Genomic DNA, 23,052 nt, shown 5'->3' with positions numbered 1-23,052 from the left:
TAGGTATGTAAGCCTGGTTTAACATTTAGAAATTAGTCAGTGTAATCCACCATATCATAGGCTGAAGAAGAAAAAGTATAGCATCACATAAATTATTTAAAGTGTATTGAAAAAAAAAAAAAGAAAAGCAGGGGAATTCCCTGGCCGTCCAGTGGTTAGGACTTGGTACTTTCACTGCAGTGGCCCGGGTTCAATCCCTGGTCGGGGAAGTAAGATCCCACAAGCTGTGTGGCGTGGCCAAAAATAAATAAATAATAAAATGTAAAATAAGATAAAATAAAATGTATGAAACAAGCTCACTGAAGTGGGTGGGAGGGAAAGGCGCTGACCTAAATAACTCTAGAAATGAGTGGAATCTGTGAGAGTAAAGGCCAAAGAACTGTAAATAAGCACTGTGCTCTCATTAATAAAGTTGCATGGGAGTGTGGGTTAACAATTCTGACACCACTGTATGCATACACTAGAATTGAACAATTTAGTAAATGGATGGCAGATGCTTGGAGCTAGGCTTGGAGCTGTCAGAGTGGGAGAAAAGGCTAGGGGTTTCCATGTAGCAATAGATTAGAGTAGGAGACATCAGTATGAACTAAAATTTAGCCTCATATTGATGTAGTTACATATAGGAATTTTTTAGATATGTGCATATAAAGCAGTTAGAGGACACACACATACTTCCTTTTTCAGTCAGGTGAGAGGGTCTAGAAACAAAGACCTCCCAGTAACAATGAGTGCACCAAGTGCCCAGATCTCCAGTGAAAAGAACTAGAGATCCTTGGAGAAATGGCTGATCCCAGGCCTGGGGAAGGAAACATATGAATTAAGCCTGGAGCATCTTATAGGGTGGGAAAATAGGAACAGCTCATAAAATATTTAAAAAAAAAAAAATGAGAACACTCACGCTAATGGGAGTATGTCCAAGGGGCACAGGAGCCAACTGAAAGAGCTTCGGGTGGCCAAAGCTGGAACGATTTGAGCCACAAAGTAAAGTAGTAGTAGATCACAACCCAAAGTATAAAAAAAAAAACATTGGAGAGTAGGAAAGTGAATTAGGGAAGATGTGGTTATCAAGCAGATATAATGGGCAACTAGGGCTCATCCACTTTGGGGAACTCTAGGAGACAGTGTAGAATATGCCTTGCTTATCCCACCTGTGGGAAGAAGCTGGAGTCTTTATCAACCAGCTCCCATCAGGAACTGGCTGTAAGCTGCTCCTCAGGGGTAACTACCTGTAACTGGAATACCTGTATGGCAACTGGAAGCCATAAAGGTCAATACACATGGAAACAATGAGTGCCAAGTGTGTATGGGAGGAACACCCACAAGGTCTTTAGATATAGCCAGTGTATCTAAAGAACAGGTAGCAACAGGGAAAGTGGCACTGGATAAGGTTGGAGAGGTAAGCAAGGGGCCATTTATGTAGCACCTGATGATAAGCAATTGCTGCGTTCTACCCCTGGCAATAACACAATACTATTTGTTGTAAGATCACTCTGGCTGTTGTACTGGGAATGGATTACTGAGAATGTGGACACAAGTTGAAACAGGCAGAACAGTTATGCTGCTGCCATAGCAGTCCAGGCAGTAGAAGCTTGGCTTCAGCATAGGTGGGGTAGTGGAAATGGAGAGAAGTGGACAGATATAAATTGCATTTTGCAGGTGGAGCTTTCAGGGGATGATGGAAAAGAAGGATTTAAAGATTTTAAGTTTGAGATGTCGCCACCAACTCAACAGGAGCTATCTAGTAGGCAGTCGGATGGGAGCCTGGAGCCAAGAGTAGAGATACGGTTTGAAAATATAAATTTGAAAGTCATCAGTATGCAAATGACATTCAATGCCATAGAAATAGACGAGGTCAAATGAGAAGAGATGACAGACGAGGACCCAGGGAGAGAAGGAACCAGTAAAGGCAGGTTAGTAAGGAGAGGCCAGTAACAAGAGGATTTTCACAGCATGGTATCCCAGGAGCCCAGTGAGGAAAGGGCTTCAGAAAAGACATAGTGGTCAACTGTGCCAAACATGTCTGTGAAGTCAACGAAGATAAGGACAGAAATGTGAAGAATGAATTTACAGCTTAGTGTTGTTGGAGACCTTGACAACAGCAGTTTTGGTTATGAGGAGAATGTAGTGACTGGAGTGGTTGAAGAGTGAATGAAAGCTGGGAAATAGAAACAGCTTGTAGAAACAACCAATTACAAAATTTGGCTTTCATGGAGGCCAAGAGAAGGGGCACTAAGTGGAGGGAGGTGCTGGACCAAAGGACAATTTGTTATTGTTTGGTTTTGTTTTGCTTTGTTTTGCTAAGTGGGAGAAAATTACATTTTTTGTTTTATTAGAATGATCTGAGAGGGAATGTTGGATGACTCGGGAGAGGGAATGGTAAAGGACCTGGAGCACAAAGCAACCACAGGTAGAAACAGCACACTTCTTCCACATATTTTAAGAGGAAGAGCAGAGAAGATTCAGGTAGATGGTGGGAAGAAAAGGGAGCACCTGTGTAATGGCTGCTGTCTTCTTGATACATCATGAAGAAAAGTAGAGAACTAAGAACCAAGAGGGATAAAAGATATATGTGGTGGTTTGAGAAAAGGTAAAAACTGCTCCATTATGTTGAGAACCCATGGGAGGTACATCATGTCAAAGAGAGTCAGCTTGACCGTGGAATTTCTCCAGCAGTATTCTTCCACTCAGGGCCAGACACAGAGGTGGCTCATAGCTGGGATTTTCAGGGTTGGGGTGTTTTCAGGCAAGTATGGCTGTAGTAAAGAGAGGGAACTGAGGAAATGTAAAATGACATTATTTTGAATGGATCATAGAATTTAAGATGGGTAATTTCAGAAAAGTCCCCAGTAGGGGCTGATGGATAGTGGAAAAAGTCATGGGGTCAGTGGATTGGCATCTCGATGAAATCCAATAAACCTAACTGCAGGATTCTTGAGCAAATGAGTTTAAATAATAGAGGTGGTAGCTAGTAGGAAGCTTATTATATATGTTCTATCATTTTAGTGATTTAAAATACATGATTGAAAAGTAGAATATTGTGTCTGTGGTTACCTAAGTCATACTGAACTGTGTCTCCCTCAGCATGCATAAAATACTTTATACTTTCATAAATTAAAATTTTGCCTTGTGGCTTAGCAATTTAAATCTCCAAATATATACCTGATGACTGGAATGCCTTCACTTTTTCCTTTCTCTTGGATGGCAGCCATATTGATTCCTCTGTTCAAACGTGTAGAATAGCTTCCTTATGAACACACACAAGTAAACCAGGCTAAAGCAGGTTACCAAAAAAGGAAGGAAATATCAGCAGACCCATGAACCAGATGCCCAACTTTCTAGGTTCTGGGATCTTCTACCAAAGAGATAGAGGTTGTCAAAATGAAGTGTGGAGAATGAGAATGATGGACACATTAACTTGATATTTACTAGAACTGGTAGTAGTTAATGCTACCTCTTCATGCTTACTACTGAAAGCCATTTAAATTCTGTCTACCAAAGTTCCAAATCAAGAACCTTTAGTATACCCTAGACACATTAAATGAGGGAAAATACTTTTTTCCCTACTCAAATCCATTATATAAAATTCCAAATTTCACTTCAAAAAACTAGCAGGTGTCATTTACAGCATTCTTCTGATGAGTTAGAGATCCCAGACCACTTATTTTTAATTTCTGTTTTTGCAAATAATTTTTCAATAAAAAACAGTCTTACAGCCAAGATTTTAGAATGGCAAGTCATTTTAACTTCACAGAACCAAAATAACAGTACTCTAAATCAGTATTTCTCAAGCCTTTTCTTTTTTTCTTCAACTTCTTTGAGGGACAGAACTCAGAACAGTGGTATATTAGCAAAATGATATAATGATGGGGGTGCAGGATGAATAACTGAAGGTATTTTCATACTTCATCTACTCCCTTGCTGAGAATCAATCAGTTATAAATTATAGTAGGTATTATAAATAATAGTGTTGGGAAAAAGGTGGGACTCAGAAAAGGCAACCATTAAACACAAAATACAGAGGATCTGCCTTTGTATCAGTTTTGTTTAGAACTAATGTAGCACATAGAAACTAGGTTGAGGTCAAAGTGGAAAGCTTGGTTCTAATCCCGGTGAGCCCCTCATTAGTTAGATGACCTTCAGCGATTCACTTGGTCTTTGTGTTTCTCATCTAATAAAATAGAGGCAATAGCACTGGTTCTACCACTTCTCATGGTGCTCTAAGGCGTGAATGAAAATTCAGTTTTTACAAACATTGAATGCCTAGTATGTCCGAGGCACTGAGCTGAGGGGAACAAGAAATAAAATAAATCCCTTGCCTTCATGGAACTTACATTTCAGTGGGGGCGGGGGGGAATAGATGAAAAATAAGGCGGGAAAAGATGGGTGGTACTGGTGAGGGTGGAGTTGGAAGGCATTCTATCTTACACGAGGTGGTCAGGGAAGGCCTCTCTGGAGTTTTAATAGAAACTTAAATAAACTAAATGAGTGGTCAGGGCTTCCTTGGCAAAAGACACGGCAAGAGCAAAGGCCTTGATGTCGGAGGGGCTCGGTGTGTCTGAGGAACAGCAGTCAGCGTGGCTGGAATGGAGTGAGCAGGTGGAACGGCAGTGCGGTCCAAGCAGTGTGGTTTAGATTGACGGTGGAAGGAAGGGGTAAGGCTCTCATATGGAAGGAAATGGGAAGCCACTGCAGGGATCTGAGCAGAAGAATGTAACCTGACTTACGTTTTAATAGGATCACTCTGGCTACCGTATGGAGGACAGAATAGATTACAAGGGGTCCACGGTGACTGAAAGGAGACCAGTTCAGTGGCACAGCATTAAGGCAGACAGGGTAGGCTAGTTTAGACTAGGGTGATAGCGGTGCAAGTGGTATGTGCTCAGAGTCTAGGTGTATTTTGAAGGAAGAGGCAACAGGATTTTCTGATGGATTAGACATGAATTGTGAGAAAGAGGAGTGGGATACCAAGAGTTGTGGGCAGAACCAACTGAACAAAGGAGCTACCGATATGAGTGAGCTTGCTTTAGAATTTCAAGAGCATTATATATGGTGACGTTAACTAGTTCATTTTGTACCGCAGACCAGGCATTTGATAGAATAAAATCTCCTTCTATTCCTGATATAAGGTATTTCATGATTTTCACCCAGTTTTAATTCTGCAAAACTCACTAGTCAGAGGTCAATTTACGACAATGGAAGTTTTCAGTCAGAAAAGGTTTTATTATAAGAAACAATGCCATCAGATAAAAATGCAAAAAATTGTGCAATTACGGCAAAATGTTTAAAAATATCTACACGTTTGCCCCCCAAAGGACTACAGTACTTACTACATACCTGAGCACTGAACATTTAATGCCATTTTAAACTGCTTCACATAGGGAATCTGATTCCTTGCAGGTCATGTCCACTTTTTCTCATGCACCAATGAAACCAGCTTGATGCTTAAGCATCAACTTTGTAGGATAACAGAAAACAAAGATGGAAAATAAAGAATACAATTTCTACTTTCCTATAACATAGTTATACCACGTCCAGTTTTCAGTGTGTAAAAAATATATAGGAAAGTGCTACATACTTTCTTCAAATGCAAAAACAAAGGTCAAGTGGGACTGGCATCTGTCACCCCATATTTTAATTCTGTAGTACCCATTGTGCCTTTTACTTATATTCTCATCATACTATGCAAATGTACCTTAAATATCTAAACAAAGACCCACGCATATTACTAATCTTAGTTTTCTAGGACCTCTTCTGAAATCATTTGAAAAGTGGCAAAATATCCCAGCTATATAATTTAAACAAATAGTTCTTCATACAAAATTCAATATATATTCTACTTCCGTAGCAAATTCTAAACCTTGGCTTTGACACACTATACTTAGACCACACCCTCAATATAGCAAAAGGATCAACTGTTGTGCAGATCAATAGAATAAATCGACTGCAGAATTAACCACAGTACATTGTACTCCTATGCATCACACGGCACATTGTAAATTAACTCAGTATTCTAATGTCATGGTTTCAAGTAACACGTTCTTCTAAATAAATACAGGAGATTGTCAAAAAGCGGCAGGAAGTCTTAGATATGCAACAAAGCTTTCAAAAATAAATTACATGAACATCTCTTGTAAAACTTAGCTTTGTTTTTTTCCTCCCTTTGCAATGCAGCACAGTAAAGATGCTTCAAAATGCTCACAGAAATAGCCCCAAACCAGCAGGAAGACAAAGAAAAAATGGGGAGAAAAAACATAGGTGATTAGTTGACAAAGTCGATAAGGAGATTATAGACACACTACCAAGGCCAGCAAGAAGACAGCACGTATCCAGCTTCCCAAGACTAGATTTTAAAATGTGAATTCTCTAAATGCTGTCCACTTTAAATTCGGCTTCAGGAAACGTTCCCTACTTGTAGAGGGCTATGACAAGCAGTTTGGAAAGTTTCTGAAAAACGAGGTATGTGATGCAAAGAGGCAATGTTTTAAATTTGTTTCACAGTATCACATTACCATTTGTGCAAGAGTTTTTAATACAAACCATGCCAGTTTGTTTTAACAGAATCAAAATGTTCCAGTTAAGGACAGACTCTGGGCTATACTTATATCCTTTATTAATTATTCCAGGCAGAGTAAAAAATAAGTTACTGATCCAAATAACTGCCTTATGTATAACACATGAGTTGATTTGTCCTCTGTTAATATTTCTAGCTAACTGTTAGAAATTCATCAGTTAAATGTGAAAAACTATTTAGTACCTATAATGCTATGGTTCTATTCACTCACTCTTTTCCTCCTCAATCACCTTCAGCTAGAACAAGGTTTTCAATGCAAAATTATTCATAACTGTTAAGTGCAAAAATTAAAAAAAAAATGAGGTTCTATTTGTTATAGGTAATGTAAAAGCCATTACATGAGACTACTGCAGGAGTTTTATGTTTCTGGAAAACAGAATTTTAAAAATAGGAGTAAAACTTCACATTACGCTCTGTGCAGAAGAGAAATAAGTTACCTTTCATTGTACTGATACTGAATGGACAGGTAGAGGATAGGAAAGGGGGTTAGGCGACAAAATGGCCCATGTTAGTGCAAAATGAGTATAATATTCTTTTCACTATTCTAAGATTGAATCCAGTTAGACCAATGACTGGCCATACCTTGCCATCATGCTAGTAGAGAACCCTGTGAAATCACAAGAGTTCAACAGGTAAAGGACTATGGCCATGAAACTAACATACCAGTTTGAAAGGTAAGCATAGGCTCAGACAATTTAAATCTACCTAACTATACACATGAATTAACTTATACTAGCACCAGCCACCTGTGATTTTGAGCCCTTTTCAGGATTTAAAAAAATGAGACAGTGTTAGCACTTGAAAAAACTGTCAACAGAAAACTGCTACTTTAAAACTTTAGCTTAACTTAAAGCAACCTGGGAAATATAAAACAATCAAACTAAAAGCTCTTTCTGAGACTGATCTGTTTTTCCTTCAATCTACTCTAATAGCAGAACACACTGAAATCCAGTACACTTGAAAACAGTACACAAATATACATATATTCAGAATGAGGATCTAAGTTAGTGCGTCTCTGTGGTAGAGAGGTCACAGCTAAAGTCCTAGTGATATTGCCTCAGATTTTTACCCGTATTTAAAATTAAAAGTCACATCAAACTATTTTGGATGTCTCTAACCCATAATACCCTAACCACTCTTCTAAGAGTGCATAGTTGTCGATTCATCTGGTATCTCAGTGACTATTCATCACAGAATTCTAGAATGATGTGATTATGTTTATACCAGAAAAAAAAAAAAATGCTGATAATTGCACTTTGTTACCTTCTGCTTGCTGAAATGAAACCATCACAAGGATGAAAAGAAATCCCTCCCTACACTCATCTTTAAGCGCACCCACCTCCGTGTATAAACTCTCAGCTTTCTTAAATACTGACAGCACTTCTTGTATCATTCAAAGACTAAGCTTCCTCGAGCACAAGGTGCCAGTGAGCTCACTAAGGCCTGCCATTCATTAAAGTACTTTCTGAAGACACTGAGGATAGAGTTTAGCAACAGCACATTCAAAATGCCGGCCAAGGTCCCAGAGCCGATCTGGGGTCTCATACACTTTCATCCATTGGTCAGTGATGTCATCATATTGGTAAAGGGAATTTTTTCTGCTGGTTCTGAAGACATGTTCTTCAACGGTCACTTGAGTAGCTCGAACAAATAAATGGAGTTTATTCTGGAAAAGTACCAGTTTAAGGTATGGGTTTATGGACTCATCACAAGGAAAGTCCTTCTTACGAGTCCATTTATTGAGCTCAATATCATAGGCTTCTACAGTAAACATCCGCTGATGATTTCCACAGGTTCCAGCTATGTAGTAGATAGAGTTCTTGTATACAGCTGCTAAGCCCTGGATTCTAGGCACAGTCATGGGGGTTAAGAAACCCCAGTAGTCTTTCTGAGGCTCATAGAAGAGGAAAAATTCTCCTAAAGAAAGAAAAAGGGAAAAAAAAAAGAAAAAACAATAATATGTACATTTACATGTCTCTTTTTGGTTGTATGTTGAAGACCCAAAGGTATAATTTTCCAAATATTTTACTTTCTAAAATATTTCTTTTATCATCTCCATAGATACATTAAATATTATGGTAGCTTAAAACATCTTCATTCCATGCACAACATAACATAATATTAGAGTGAACCTGAATTGGGGTGTTCAAAATGGGGAAGTATGAGCATTAGTTTGGCTTGAGGGCAGTATAACAGTTAAGAGCTTGGTTTCATTTACTCTATCCAATTGGGTATTTCAGAAAATTTATTTGAAGCCAGCTCTAAAAAAAAAAAAAGCATTATTACTAATGGTTAACCAGTAAGATGAAAATATGTATATAGCTTCAATCATGAGTAAGCCACTATAAATTTAAGTGCTAATTATTTAATTAGAAGATAGTACATAGAATTGTTCAGATTTGTGTCTATGGGCCACTAATGTGTTTACTTTAGCGTTGGTGTAATGCAAAGACAAAGACTCAAGAGGAGAAAACATGACCTTAAGATGATAGAAAACACGCACATTATTTATGGGAATTGACTATGAGTCAGTTTCAATTCTATTTTGACAATGAAAGAGTGTGCTGAGTCAGACTGCCAATACAAAAATGTCTAAAAGAATTAAACGAGTGAAGATTTACAAGAGCTTGGTAATTATGACATTTGTATAAAATCCTTGATATGAAAATCTGAATCCTTTATGAACAGATTAAATGATACTCCAATAGCCACTGACAGTAGAGCACAAGCTTCTGACTATTCATGTCAAGTTTATTTATATAAAGAGGCTTTGTTTAGATTATAAGTACCTACTTCTAGATTGAGCTTCCCCTTGAAAACTGTTTTGAACTAGGTTAACTCCTATCAACAAATATAACTGCCTACTTAATAAAAGTGATGCTGTAATTTCAATTTTTCACAAAATAGCTTGTTAAAGTCCTAGCTTTTGCCTGCATATTACGTATGCTTATTGACTAACATATAACAGGATTCTTAATAAAGACAGGAATTAACACTTTCTACCATGTACTACCTCTCTACAAATTTCTTATAAAAAGGAAAGATAATACATTTTAAAAGTTGATCTTTTAAATCTAAAGTCTTCTTAATAAATTAAAACCAGTGGTGGGCAATTAAGAAAACCCGCAGTGCCTCAGATTTCTCTTTTATAAAATACGATCTCAGATTAAACAATGTTCCTTCCAGCCCTGAAATTCTATTAATTCATTGCTACTTTGCCTTAGTATTTACATTAATACACAACCTTTACACTCCCTTTGGGAGTCATCTAATTAAGTCTATCTCTATCAACTAACTGGTTAGCCAGTAAAACCAAAATATATAAAGAGAGAGCTTCATCATATTGGATGATATAACCTATTCAACCACACTTGATAGATTTTACATCCATTCAGGTACTCCATTTTTTGGCAAGACCAACAAACCTAAATCATGTCCATGCTTCTAGTCAACTAAAATAAGGCACTAGAGAGTACTACTCCCTCTGGAGAATTAACTTTACATTGAAGTTTAAACAAATGGGTTTAGGCATTTCTAGGAAATTTTCAGTCAAATAAAGGATTAGAGCAAAGACTATTAAAAAAAAAAAAACAGAATGGGAAAAGACCTAAAAAATCACGTGTGTCTACACAGAAGTTGCCCCCTTTTCCTTGTTTTATTTGAGTAGAGTAGTCAGTGTAAGGAAAACATTTATATATAAGCAGTTAAGAAACACAAAAGAAGAATAAGGATGTTGATACTGTCAACACTGCATTCAGCATTCAAGCAACTAAGATAAGAATCCAAACACAAGGAAAACATTAGTTAGCACAAATCAGAACCTTGAATCAAATATCTTATTTGCTCTTACTAAGTTCCTCTTTCTACTTCTACTAGATCATCTTTGCCAGGGTACTAGTCTTCAATCGTTTAAACAAAAATTTTTAAGCTAAGTATATTATCGTCCCTCTCATAATGTTAACAGTCAGAAAAAGGAGACATCTCAAAGTTTTTCAGTGGAAAACAACTGAAAACAATGTTATGGATGACAACATCAACTGCAGTGAAATTAAAATCTTGAAGACTGTAATTGAAAACTCTTTGTAATTAAGTTTCATAACGTTTGCGATCGTAAGGCTTATACAAAATTCTTTGGCAACTGAATAGTACAACTGCAGTTGATGCTTTGTTCTTTTTCCTCTTTTAAACTAATCCAGTAAGTTCCATAAGAAAAGTAGGTGCTACATTTCTTGATTATATATTCCTGAAGAGCAAAAAAGTCATGTATCAAACTTGCTTTCTTGTTTGAAGTCTTTAAAATGGCTCTGAAAGAGTTTTTCCCAAATCCTGAATTATTATTTATGAAAAAATATTTTCAAAAATACTTATTCCACATGATGTCAAAACACAGTAAGAACATAAAACAGAGATCATCTTAGGAACCTGCCTTTTCTGATTGAAAAGTTTATTTTCTTTACTGGTCCTTTAAAGAACAGACGGTTCCAACAAATAGTTTATGATAAGAAAGCCAGAGGCATTCCTCAATGAACAGGAACAACTTATGTTTTACTATGAGTGGGTGAACCACAATTTGACCTGTTACCCTTTCATGAAGAACTAAATCACTTAGGCACCTACCCTGTAAAACATAGATCTTCTCTTTGTACTCCACAGCATTATGAAACTCCATAGCAACAGGCATGGCACAAACGGTCATCCAGCAGTTCTCTCTGCTGTCGTAGCACTCCACAGATTTTAGTGAGTTTCTCCCATCGCCTTCATAAACTCGCCCTCCGATTGCATACATCTTACCACAGCAATACACCAGTTTGCAGCCTATTCTGGCTCGAAGCAAGGACGGTTTGGATAGCCACCTATTAGTGGAATGGTCATACATCCAGAAATCATTTTCTGCCTTGTGGTCGATGGATACCTCACTACTGCTTGGCCTGTACCCTCCTGCTATGTAAATATCATTATCTGGTGATACGAGAATCCCCACTTCTCTTAGATCATTTGGTGGTTTGCATAGTTTGAACACTCTTCCTGTGAATATATCTAGACAAGGCACTGTTTGCTTCTTTCCTGAGTGTTTGTGGGCAGCATCAAAACATATGATCATTTCCGATGCAGTCATTCCTAGTCTCTGTGTACAGCCGTTGGTACTGGATGGTCCCTTTTCCACATAGCTTTTGGCTATAGCCTGTGCAAACTGAGGTGGAATTTTCTCTATAAAGGTGTCTTCCATCAGAGGAAAACGTATGCATTTGGCAAAAATTTCTGGAAGGTGCACTTCTCTTTCATTCTGTTCATGTTCAAACCACCTTACAATGCTCTCATAAACATGCTCTTCCCGGTCTACGTTTAAATCGTCACTGTCTAGGATACTTATCAGTTGGTCTTTCGTCAACTGAAGAAACTCTTGTTCTTTGGTGACACACAGGAACTTTTTACGAATGTATTCTTTAGATCGATCTCCGAGTTCCTGATGACCATAATGATCAGCAAAGATGAAGACTCCAATAGAATTCTGTGGGTCCAAATGACTGATCATGTACTTAGCACATTGGTCTTGGATGGAGGGAATCTGGAAGATGCTAGCTGCAGTGAACAAGGCTTGAACATTGGCCTCTGTCAGAACAACTCTGGAGGTATAGGCATAGTTCAACACTAAGTCCATCGACTCAGCTTCAACACCGACGATTCGAACTTCTTTTTGAGTGCTTTCTGTAAGGCCGCTAGTGAACATGGATCTAGGAGGGAAAGAGTGGTGAATTTATGTGTGCTATAAATAAAAATTATTGTGGCAAATTTTTAAAAACATAAAGTTACCACAAAGATAACATTTTGAAACTGTAAAATATTTCCTAATGTGTTTCCCGTTATCCTAAATATCAGGAAAGCAGACAAAAGTTGATAATCTAGCAGAAGAATTTAGTCTGGCTAATTTAAAAAAACCCTATTCTCAGGACTAGTCAGTCCACTTTGTGCCAACTCTGAGAAAAGGAGAGAATACCTAATTAAAGTACACCAGAAGGTGGCATGGAATATTCCAGGACATCCTATTTCCCTTGGAGCCCAATCGAGGCTTCTGGTCAAGATGCCTTAGGGACTTGAGATCTTCAATCACCAGGTCAGTCAGAAAGTTTAAGAATACCCATAGAGTGTCAATGTGACACATTAGCATATAGAGACTGTCTAATAAAACTTCTCATGACCCAGTGGAAATTTACAAGGCAACCTGTGCTCAAAACATATCTTTAAAAATTTCAACTTAGAAAAACAAGATGCTCTTCAGAAGTTCATATTTTCTACCTACTTGTTTTTAAAATAATTATCCTTTGAATGCGTCCTTAATGATTATAAAGAACATAAATAACATCAATTCACTTATCCTTGGATATTTTGAAAACCTTTGCTTGACTCAAAGTTACCATATATTTACCTATTTATATTTGTATATAAATAAAGATTACAGTAGGGTTAATATAATACCTACTTCTAAAGAGAGTTTAAGAATTAACTGATTCTTTGGAGAAGATAATGGCTTTCAAAATTCCAAACTTTTGTCTTTGAGACCAAGCTTTTTTCTTTTCTTTTTTTTCTTTTAAATTATCTGTGCATTTATGGTACTTTCTTGGCCAAAACATTAAGTAGCCAAAAGCCTGGCTCTTTATTTAAAGTGCTAGTCATTTATAAACATCATTTGCCTTTCTTTTCCCTCCTTTAAGGTTTCTTTCTAGGCTGTTCTTAAAATTAAATAAAAAAATAAAATCAAAAGGTCTTTTAAAATCCTCTAGAGAAAAGGACTGTGTGCCCTAGGATGCTTAATAGATGTCTGTTGAAGACACCGACCTAACGCTGCTGATAAACTTCATTATTCAGATCCAGACCCCTCCTATTTTATTTTTAAGTGTGATGTTATGAAAAAAATATCCTTGAATGGGAAGATTTCCGGTCGCTTTTAAAGTTTTCATCAAAAACATGAAATTAATTCCAAAATGCAATATGGAATATTGGAGGTATACAAGGGTACCTGGACCCAGCTTGTTGCCTGGGCTAACCGTCCTTTGAGTCCTATTTTTACTTCTACTATGTAAATTTTAAGTTTAATATCATGCAGACTTTTTTTTCTTAAATGACTAGAAACTAGATGTACCATTGTATGAGCTGGTTTTCAATTCAGGTGCTGAAAAACTGAGTTATACAGCTCCCAATTAAAAAGAAAAATAAAGCCCTTCATCAGGCAAAGATTAACTCCCAAAGGAGAACATTACCACATAGCCCTTTATCATGGGAGCTACTACTGACTTGAATAAGCTGGTCTCACACACAGGAGCAGCGTGACACTCAAGTTCTCCTCTGTTCTAATAGGTTCTTTATGTAAACTCGATATGAAGTGGGAGTACTTCCCCACACAAAACCCTGAGCAGCAAAAAGTTTCTATTAATCATATGAATTTTACTTCTGACAAGTCACTGGGAGCAGGAAACAGCCATGCCAGATTTCAAGCTACTCTATTCTTCCACCAGTGATGCAAGACTTAGAAACTATTAAGTATGACTTTCTACAACTCACATAAGGAGCAATAATGGTACCAAGAAAGTTCTGTACAAACAGCTCTAGCAAGAGAGAAGAACCTAATCCTTAAGTCTTCTAGCCAAATATCTTCATTTGAATTCACATATCTTATGCTTAGAAAGTTTTTCAAGCATTTCCTTAACTGCTTGGAAATTAAGAAAATCTACTGTAGCATACTTCTTTCCAAGTGATTTGTCAGGTCTTCAAAACTAATTTTAAGTAAGTATGATAGTTAAATGATATAAGCCAGAATATAGAATTACAGTGAGATATAGACATTTTCACTTTATTTCTTTTTACTATTCAAATCTAATATACAATGAACACTTCTGTATATTAAACTTTAAAGAGAACCCACCCTTGTTCCTTAAAAGTCATACAGTGACTAAGAAGCCTGGCTCTGGAATCAAACCCAGCCTCTGCCACTTACTAGTTAGATAGATGATTTAGGCAGGTCACTTAACCTCCTTGAGCCTCAGTTTTTTCACACGTAAAATGGGAATAACAACTATGTAGAGACAGGATTGTAAAGATTACATAAAGTAATGTATGTAGAGTGACCCTTGCCCAGAGCTTGATATGCAGTAATTGTGACAAATATTTAAACACATAAATGACCTAACCATATCTAATGGATAGCCTAGATAAATGAATCTCACCAGCATTTTCCATTAGAGGCCCAACTTCATACCTTCTGTGTATACCAGTTTCTTCTTTTTTCTTTCCAGCTCACTGCCTCGTTACGGTTAATACTTAATAGTCCAATGACCTACCCTAGGCAAGTCTAAATGGTTACATCACAAGCAGCAAACTGAAGTGACTATATTTAACACAGTATTCTGAGAAAGAGGAACCAGAAACTACTGTCTGGAACACTACACTGCTATATGCCCTATAAAGGTTGAGAAAATTATTTCACAGTCATTTCATGCACCATTTTTGAATACAGAAAGGCTTAAAGTGAGCACTTGAAACAAAAGAAGTTAAACAGGAAATTGCCTTTATCACTGATCTTAGAGTACGAAATTATTTTTTAGACCCAAGTTTTGAAATTTTACTTTACAAAGTTTTATGATGTATAAAGTTGAATATAAATGAAAATGAAAACTTAGCTTAAAAATACTTCTGGAAATCTTAAGAAATAATCACTAGTCTGGGGCCTAAGACACATAGAAACTGTACTTCATTCATTTTCATTTCACTGCTCTTATCCCCAGGGCATTAAAACAATCCATTAAGTGGGTAATTTGTTTTAAACTCTAAAAGAGTTAATGTGCACGAAAGAAATCCTGGATAAATTTTTGGAACAAATTTCATATTAGCACTGTCCAATAAAACTTTCAGTGATGGAAAGGTTCTGTATCTGGGCTGTACAATGTGGCAGCCACTACCTACATGTGGCTCCTGAGCACTTTAAATGTGGTTAGTGTACGTGAGGAAGTGAATTTTTAATTTTATTTAATTTTAGGTAAGTGAAGTTTAAATAGCCACATGCAGCTAGTGGCTGCCATACTGGGCAGTGCAATTTTAGATTTTCTGAAACAAACAAAAACATGTTCACTAACTTAAAAACCAACCACCTGAATTCTAGAAGAATCTGTCAAATAAAAAAAGGGGTGGGGGAGCGCTTAATAAAATAGGGCCTGTTATTTATTCTCAGGAAACAAATGCATTGGTTTCATCTCATTCCTGCATCTCAGTAATAAAAATCAAGTGGGCAATACTGAGGGACAAAAGGAACTTGGTGAGGATATCAATAGAGGTTTCCACCATCATCATACCTGAAGTAAGGGCTGATTGCAGCAAGAACGTTTCTATGACAGGAAAATGTTTTCCCGTGATCCACTTCCACTACAATGTCTGTCAGCTGTCCTTCATCGTACATTGTTTTGAGTTGCTTTAGAATACTGCAAGCATGGAAGGGGTCCATGGCATCGTTGGCTGTGTCTGAAGATGGAATCCCATTCGGTGTTGGGGAAGACTTACTTAAATCTAGGAGGAGAAAAATCGTACAACCACAAGAAGTTCGGAGCCAGTTTCGGCGTCGCGGGTTTTATTTTTTGGTTTTTGGTTTGGGTTTTTTTTTTTTTTTTTTTTTTCTTGGTGTGTGTGGGATGGGGCGGGGAGTTGTTTGTTTCTTCGCTTGGCTTGTTTTTTCCCCGCTACAGAAATGCATATATGTACACAGACACCCCCAATGGGACCGCGAGGTAGGATATGGGAAAGAGCGAGCTGCGATGCAAGTTCACACACCAGCCTGCTCCTCTGGGAGCCCGGCGAGCCCGAAACCCCGTGCTCGCAGAGGGACCGTGCGGGCAGAACAGGCGAGGTGTCTGCGGCGACTCCGCCGACAGCCAGAACGTCCCAGCTGAGAGCGAAGGGCAGGAGCCTCACGAGGGAAGCTCGATGGATGGCGGCCGCCAGTGCCCCCTCAACCGCCTTGCGAACAGGTCGGAGCGGCGGCGGGTACCCGGCCTCCCCATCCCTGTCCGGCCGGACCGCCCACCTCCCTCCACGCCATTCATCCTCCCTCCCCTCATCCCTGTCCACCTCTCCATCCTTCTCTCCGGCTCTTCATCGCCACCGCCTCAGCTCGCAGCCTGAGCCTCGTCCCCGGCCCACCTCCCCTCCACACCTCCCAAGCCACCACACGACCCACCTGCCGACGCGGCCATTTCTCGACGGGGCCCGGGCTCCAGCTATTTAAAGAGGAAATGTCATTTCGCTTCTCTCTCTCCCGGGTTCCGGCTCTTCTAAGCCGCCCCTAGCCAATGGGGTGGCCTATGCATCCGGCTCCGCCCCTAAGCTCCGAACTCCGGGCGCCGATTGGCCACGAGGAGCGCACAGGTGCGTCGGGAAATGTAGTTTTATTGCCCCCGCTCCCGCGTGGTCCGGGTAGGGCGGAGGCCCAAGCCGGGGATTCCTATTGGCCGGTCCGGGCGGAGGCGGAGCGCAGGGAGCCCGCCAGCCTGTGTCTGTGGAGCGCGCAGTGCCTGCAGGGAGAGGTAGTCTTCTGGCTGAGGAGAGCTGTCATTCTGAGAGGCTGGGGTAGGGGAAGCTCTTGAAGTGCAAATTTCCCCATTTTAGGCCTCTCTCCAGGCCCCCGGATCTTTTTTTTTTTTCCACCTTGTTCTTCGTTTCCTAAATCTCCTGCCAATGACTAGCTTCCAGTATGAAAGCGGGGGTCCGCGTGAGGGCTGTGAAACCAGAAAAATTTGGAAATGGACAAGAAGGCTGTTGTCCAAAAATGCGAAGGAAATCTGACACCCCACCCCGAAGAAAAATATCAGGAGGCCGAAAAGTAAGCCATCTCTGATGAATCACCTGTGACACCCAATTGAAATAGCATCGCCTTGGCCGAGTGCTCCGGTTGCCACAGATTAACTTGGTCTGGTTACAACGGCTGCTCAGGATCTTTAACTCCCACTCAATGCCTTGCTTTTCTCGAGCACCCGGGGAACACCTGTTCCACTTTTAAGAGTACAAGAACATCATAAAGGGATTCAGACGCTTTCCTTTTTGCTCTTGGTAAATGGAGCGGTTAAGATACTAAGTAGACTGGGATCTCCTTTGACGAAATACTGGAAAGTGCCCTGAGTCTGGAGCCAGGGACAATTATTGAATCCCTGGCTCTTTACTTCTTAATGTGGATAAGACCCTTAGATAAGACCCTCTAATTCTTGGACACTTAGCTCCCTCACCTGTAGTGTGTGAATAATAATTCCTATTCTATCAGCCTCATAGGCTGCAAGCCTTTCGAAAGAAAGGAGAAATTTTACTGTTGACGTGTTTTGATTTGCTTGTCTCGTGTTTGCAGCATGTAACAGCGTGGCTGGCACATTATAGGTACTTAATATTTTAAAAATAAATGTAAGACACGAATGAGCTAACATTGGAAATGCTATTTCTAAATGTTTGAAATGTAAGGAAGTCTTATCAGTGAATAGGAAGGAATTTTTAGTAGAGATATAGTTAGCCAATGAGCATAGCTTTTCTAACCCTGAAAAGATCAAACAACTGAATTTCCTGATGAAGGATCTTGGGATTTGTGATTGTGAAACAGAGAGAATGGTGAAAAACAATCCAATTCTGTCCGCTAGGTCTGCTGAATAATTTAGATCTCAAAGTATTATAATTCTGTGCAAGTTAACAAGAATTGGTGTTTCCTCAGGGCTGGGATATGTGGACATTGATATGCACTTATAAATTCATGTTATGAAAACCCTATCTGCACAGTTCTGCATGGATGAAATTGATTTAACTTTTGTTACTCAGAACTTTAAATTTCCATTTTTTATGAGCCAAACGCTGTTGCTTTCTACCTTATGGAAATATTGGGAGTTTCACTCACAATATTCATGGTATTAAGAAAAAAAAATGGCATCAATCCTTATGGTTGCCAGATTTTAGCAAATAAAAACACAGGACACACAATACTAGTGACATACTTAGAGTAAAATATCACTTGTTATTTGAATCAAATTTAATTGGCTGTTCTATATTTTACCTGGCAACCTTTTCAAACCTGTTAAAATAGGGGTTTTATTGTTTGTATTTTGTTTTTGATGGCCACCTGTCTAAGACTTAAGAAATTTGGCCAATTTTCTTTTTCATTTAACTCTCACCTAATTAACAATAGACTTGGCAATCTAGTTTTTTTTTTTTTAAGTTTTCTGATTCTTTGATCCCCAAGAATTTCTGAATTTGGAGGTGGGCAGAATACAAAGAACAAAAGCCAATTTAAATATAAATAGGGGGAAAATGAAGATTTATAATTACAAGGGTGCCATTTATATGACGCTGTAAATAGACTCCATTCTACTGGGCAAATGACATTACATGGTAAAGATTCCATCATCATTACAAATACACTTTTTAAAAATACAGAATAAGTGAGAAGATGTGAAAATTGAGCCAATGGTCCCACAATATTCATTCTCAATGATTTATAAGAATACAAAGGAGATTTTATCTCAGGGTTGATACTAAACAGCCAAAGACTACGGCTTGTTTTCAAATAGTTCTAATTTGAAATTTAGTAAGAACTCACTGCTAATCTAGAAAGGCAGCAGCAAGAGTAAACCAGTTTTCTTCTTTATGTATTAAGTACTATATTGTCCTCTGAAGCAATCTTCTCAAATAGTTCCAGTTTAAAGTAAATTTTAGTAAGGATGAAAATTGAAAAAGCAAACCAGAATAGTTGAAGGACCTATATTTAGTTCAAAGTAGACATTTAGAGCTTTATTATTTTAATGTTTCTTACCTAGGAAGCAAAGGCAAAGAAGATTGCTATAACCATGGTTGTTTGAGAGTAGAAAAGTCTTCACATTTAAATTCTAAAAAGATGAAGGGTTATGAAAGCAGCAAATTTGGAAAATAAGAAAAATGCACAGTTGCCTTGGTTTTTTTCTGCCTCCACTTTAAGAGAACGACTTTAGCAATTATCAGCTGAGCCCAGGCTCCTGTTGATAATAATACCACACAACACAAGAATGATAGCAACTGTGATGAAGAAAGTGTAAAAGAAAATAGGAATTCATTTCTGCAAATCTATTCTGCAGTTTTCCAATTTCCCTGTTCAGTATAGCTTCAGGCCGTGAAATTGACCAGAGCTACATAAAATTAAAGTAAAGAGAAAATACCTGTGACTCTTAACACTTTAGCAAATGACATCCTTATGGTATATTTATTCTTTTCAGGCTGCGGCTACAGCAAAATATGACATTTTTCCTTGCTAAAGACTTTTGTGTTGGCTGGATTAATGCCTGCTGTACAGCAACAGAAGTGATTATTTGAATATAAATTTGATATAATATTACATATTGAAAAAGGATTTTAGGGGGTAATTTCTAGAACCTTATATATTGTATATGATTTAGTTTCTTTGGAATACAAAACTCTAAATAGATACTAACATTCAGGTTTACTGATTAAACATTACTGGCCTTGGTTGTATTTTAATTTTTATTCCCTCTAAGGTGATGTGAGGATTCAACATGGTAATAACTAGAAGATTGCATTTTGTGAATCACCGAATTTAATCATACTGGAGGATGTTAAAACACATTAATTTGTCTTTTAAGTATTTGAAATTTAGCATATATGTGAAAAAAAAGAGACTGTAAAATTTGCAGCAGGGATATTCAGTTCCTCAAAAATATTTATTACCTCCATACTCCACCCTGAATCTACATTCTGGGCAGGTACTGTATAAGGCAATGTTCCTGATACCAAAAAAATAGGTATAGGTGATAGAGGTAGATAGAGTTAGCAATACAGATAGAGACTGAATGTGTTCCTGCGAAATTGATGTGGAAACCTGTTCCCCATTGTGATGGTATTTGGAGGTGGGACCTTTGGAAGGTGATTAGATTATGAGGGTGAAACCCTCATGAATGGGATTAGTGCCCTTATAAAAGAGACCCCAGAGAATTTCACCATGTGAGGATACAGTGAGAAAACAGACATCTGTGAACCAGGAAGCAAGTCCTCACTGGAAACCAAATCTACCAGTGCCTTGAGCTTTGATTTTCCAGCCTCCAGAGTAGTGAGAAATGAATTTCTGTTGTTTATAAGCCACCCAGTCTATGGTATTCTGTTATAGCAGCTTGAATAGACTAAGGTGTATATATGGATGGATGGATGGATAGATAGCTAGCTAGCTAGGTAGATACAAATGATATAAGGTGGTATATTCTCTCTCTCTCTCTCTCTCTCTCTCTCTCTCTCTCTCTCTCTCTCTATATATATATATATATATATATATATATATATTTCCTAACCTCAAGGATCTTATGGCTCTTATGATTCATCCATGGAGATAAAACACATTCACATAATAATCAATTAAAAATCGAGGGTTGACGGCAGCCCCTAGTTAGCAGAAAATGAGTATTTAAAAAAGCTAATGTTGAGGACTTCAGAAGAGAGAAAAGTTTCTGTTCAGCTGGTGTGGGATTTAAGCTAGGCACGAAAAGATACACCATAGAAACAGTCATAAAAGCGATAGAGTATGTTCTTACCTATTTGCTTTATCTTGGCTTGACCTGGAAAGCAAAGCATTAACACATTCATACTTCAGTATTGATGGGGGTTAATTCCTTGAACAAGGAAGGGAAGTTAATGGCTATGTGTTACTTACATTATTTCACTTAATTTCATGTTTTAATTAAATTTTAAGAACAGTGTTACAAATGAAGAGGCTAAAACTTGGAGAATTTAAATACCTTACCCATAGTCATATAGGAACCTATGGCTCCAAAGCCAACTTTCTTTTGATTACAGTATATAAAGGTCCCTGGGAATAAGACAGAGTATTGAGAATGAGAGGTTGTAGGACTTTTTTCTCCATTAAACATGTCTTGTTCTATGTCAAACACATGGTCAATTGGTGTCTGCTAATATCTACCATGAATGGACAATACTATTGGTATAGGTTTGAGATATTTTTATGCACCAAGAAAAGGGGAAAAAGGAAAAGCTAGAAAGGTAATAGTCATACTGTTAAGTAATTTCACTTTGTCAGACTAAATTGATAGTTTTAGATGTATAGTAATTTAGCATTTTTTAATCTTTCCACTAAATAATTAAATGAAATGGCATATATATATGCCACACACACACCATGGTTATATATACATGGTTAATCATGCATATACAAATGGTTAATCATATATATAATTACATATATAAATGGTTAATCATATATATAATTATATATCATATATATCATATATGTCATGTATATACATGATTAACAATTGATATTTGTCAAGCTGACCATACTTCACTATTCTCCTACAAGACTGAGTTATTGTACGAGAATGGAGACCCTGAATAGAATTACTCTACTGGACCTTTTATAATATTTAAACTTAGAATGCCAAAGCAGCTGTGAAAATATGGGACATCAACGCCCTTCCTTGTATGAAGATTTAGTTTATAACCCAAATGGAACTAATAGAATTAAACAATGATTGTTGTTTCTTTCTAACCTCAATCATGATCCAAATTTTTTTAAGTTTGTGGTATCACTAAAAAACCTGAAGAGAAGAAACATCAGTGTCTTCAGCATTTAGACATAGGAACCAAGATTCATGGAGAACAAGCATAAGGTATTAGGAAAGAAGGATATTAAACACAGCAGAGAGAACACAGATGATGAGGAGTTGATGGTACTTTAATCCCTAAAATAATCAAATACTTATAAAGCAAATCTCCTGGCATACCACAATAATTTCAGAGATATTTAATTTTTATTTCTGGTTGGTCTATCACAGGATTTCTTCATCTCAGCAGTATTCATATTTGCAGCCAGATAATTCTTTGTCGTGCCGGGGGTGGGGAGGGAGTGGGGAGGAGTTTGTCCTGTGCGTTATCAAATACTACTCAACAGCATCCGTGGTCTCTACCCACCAGATGCCAGTAGCACCTCCCACCAAGACTTGACAACCAAAGATGTCCCCAGAGATGGTCAAATGTCCCTTAGGGGAAAATCATCCCCAGTTGAGAACCAGTGTTCTACAATATGCTCCTGTCTGTTCTGTGCCCTCCTGCTTTGCTAACAGCTCTATTACACTTTACATCAATCTACTATGTATCATTTTGTGTGTTCATAATACAATATTGTCTTTGGTCCAGAAGTCCCATCTCTTGTGTTATAGATGTACTACTGCCTTTACCCCCCATTCTCTACTCCCATCCTCTCCTACTTCATATACAACCATTATAATGGTTTGATGTGGATCCTTGTGTATATATCTGTTCTTGTAAAATATGTACTGAGGTTCTATATATCCTTGTGGTTTATATAATGGCATTATGCTATGGATCTCTTCTGTTTCTTAGTTATTTCACTCAGTACTATGTTTTTAAGGTTTGTATATATTGCTTTGTGTACATCCGGTCAGTTCTTCCTCTTT

General features: G+C 37.9%; 1 protein-coding gene across 1 annotated transcript; it reads right to left on the bottom strand.

Annotated features, from left to right (window-relative positions):
- Positions 1-1,032: 1,032 nt before the first annotated feature.
- KBTBD8 (kelch repeat and BTB domain containing 8) lies at positions 1,033-21,427 on the bottom strand. The gene is made up of 4 exons (XM_082412270.1): positions 16,791-21,427; positions 15,913-16,123; positions 11,189-12,303; positions 1,033-8,488 (listed from the first exon to the last, which is right to left on the bottom strand). The coding sequence occupies exons 1-4, from the start codon at positions 16,804-16,806 to the stop codon at positions 8,025-8,027; spliced, it is 1,806 nt and encodes a 601-aa protein (XP_082268396.1). The 5' UTR covers positions 16,807-21,427; the 3' UTR covers positions 1,033-8,024.
- Between the last annotated feature and the right edge of the window lie 1,625 nt (positions 21,428-23,052).

The sequence above is a fragment of the Balaenoptera physalus genome (genome assembly GCF_965194825.1).
Source record: "Balaenoptera physalus genome assembly, chromosome: 11".
NCBI lineage: Eukaryota > Metazoa > Chordata > Mammalia > Artiodactyla > Balaenopteridae > Balaenoptera > Balaenoptera physalus.
Note: the sequence above shows the minus strand (reverse complement) of the source record. Positions and strands in the feature narration are given on the sequence as shown.

What these genes read in the sequence shown, in the direction of transcription:
- KBTBD8 (XM_082412270.1), bottom strand. An exon ending in GCAATCAGCCCTTACTTCAG is followed by an intron (nt 12,304 to 15,912) that starts GTATGATGATGG and finishes TTTCCCTCCTAG; the next exon opens with ATCCATGTTCACTAGCGGCC. An exon ending in GAAGATCTATGTTTTACAGG is followed by an intron (nt 8,489 to 11,188) that starts GTAGGTGCCTAA and finishes TTCTTTCTTTAG; the next exon opens with GAGAATTTTTCCTCTTCTAT.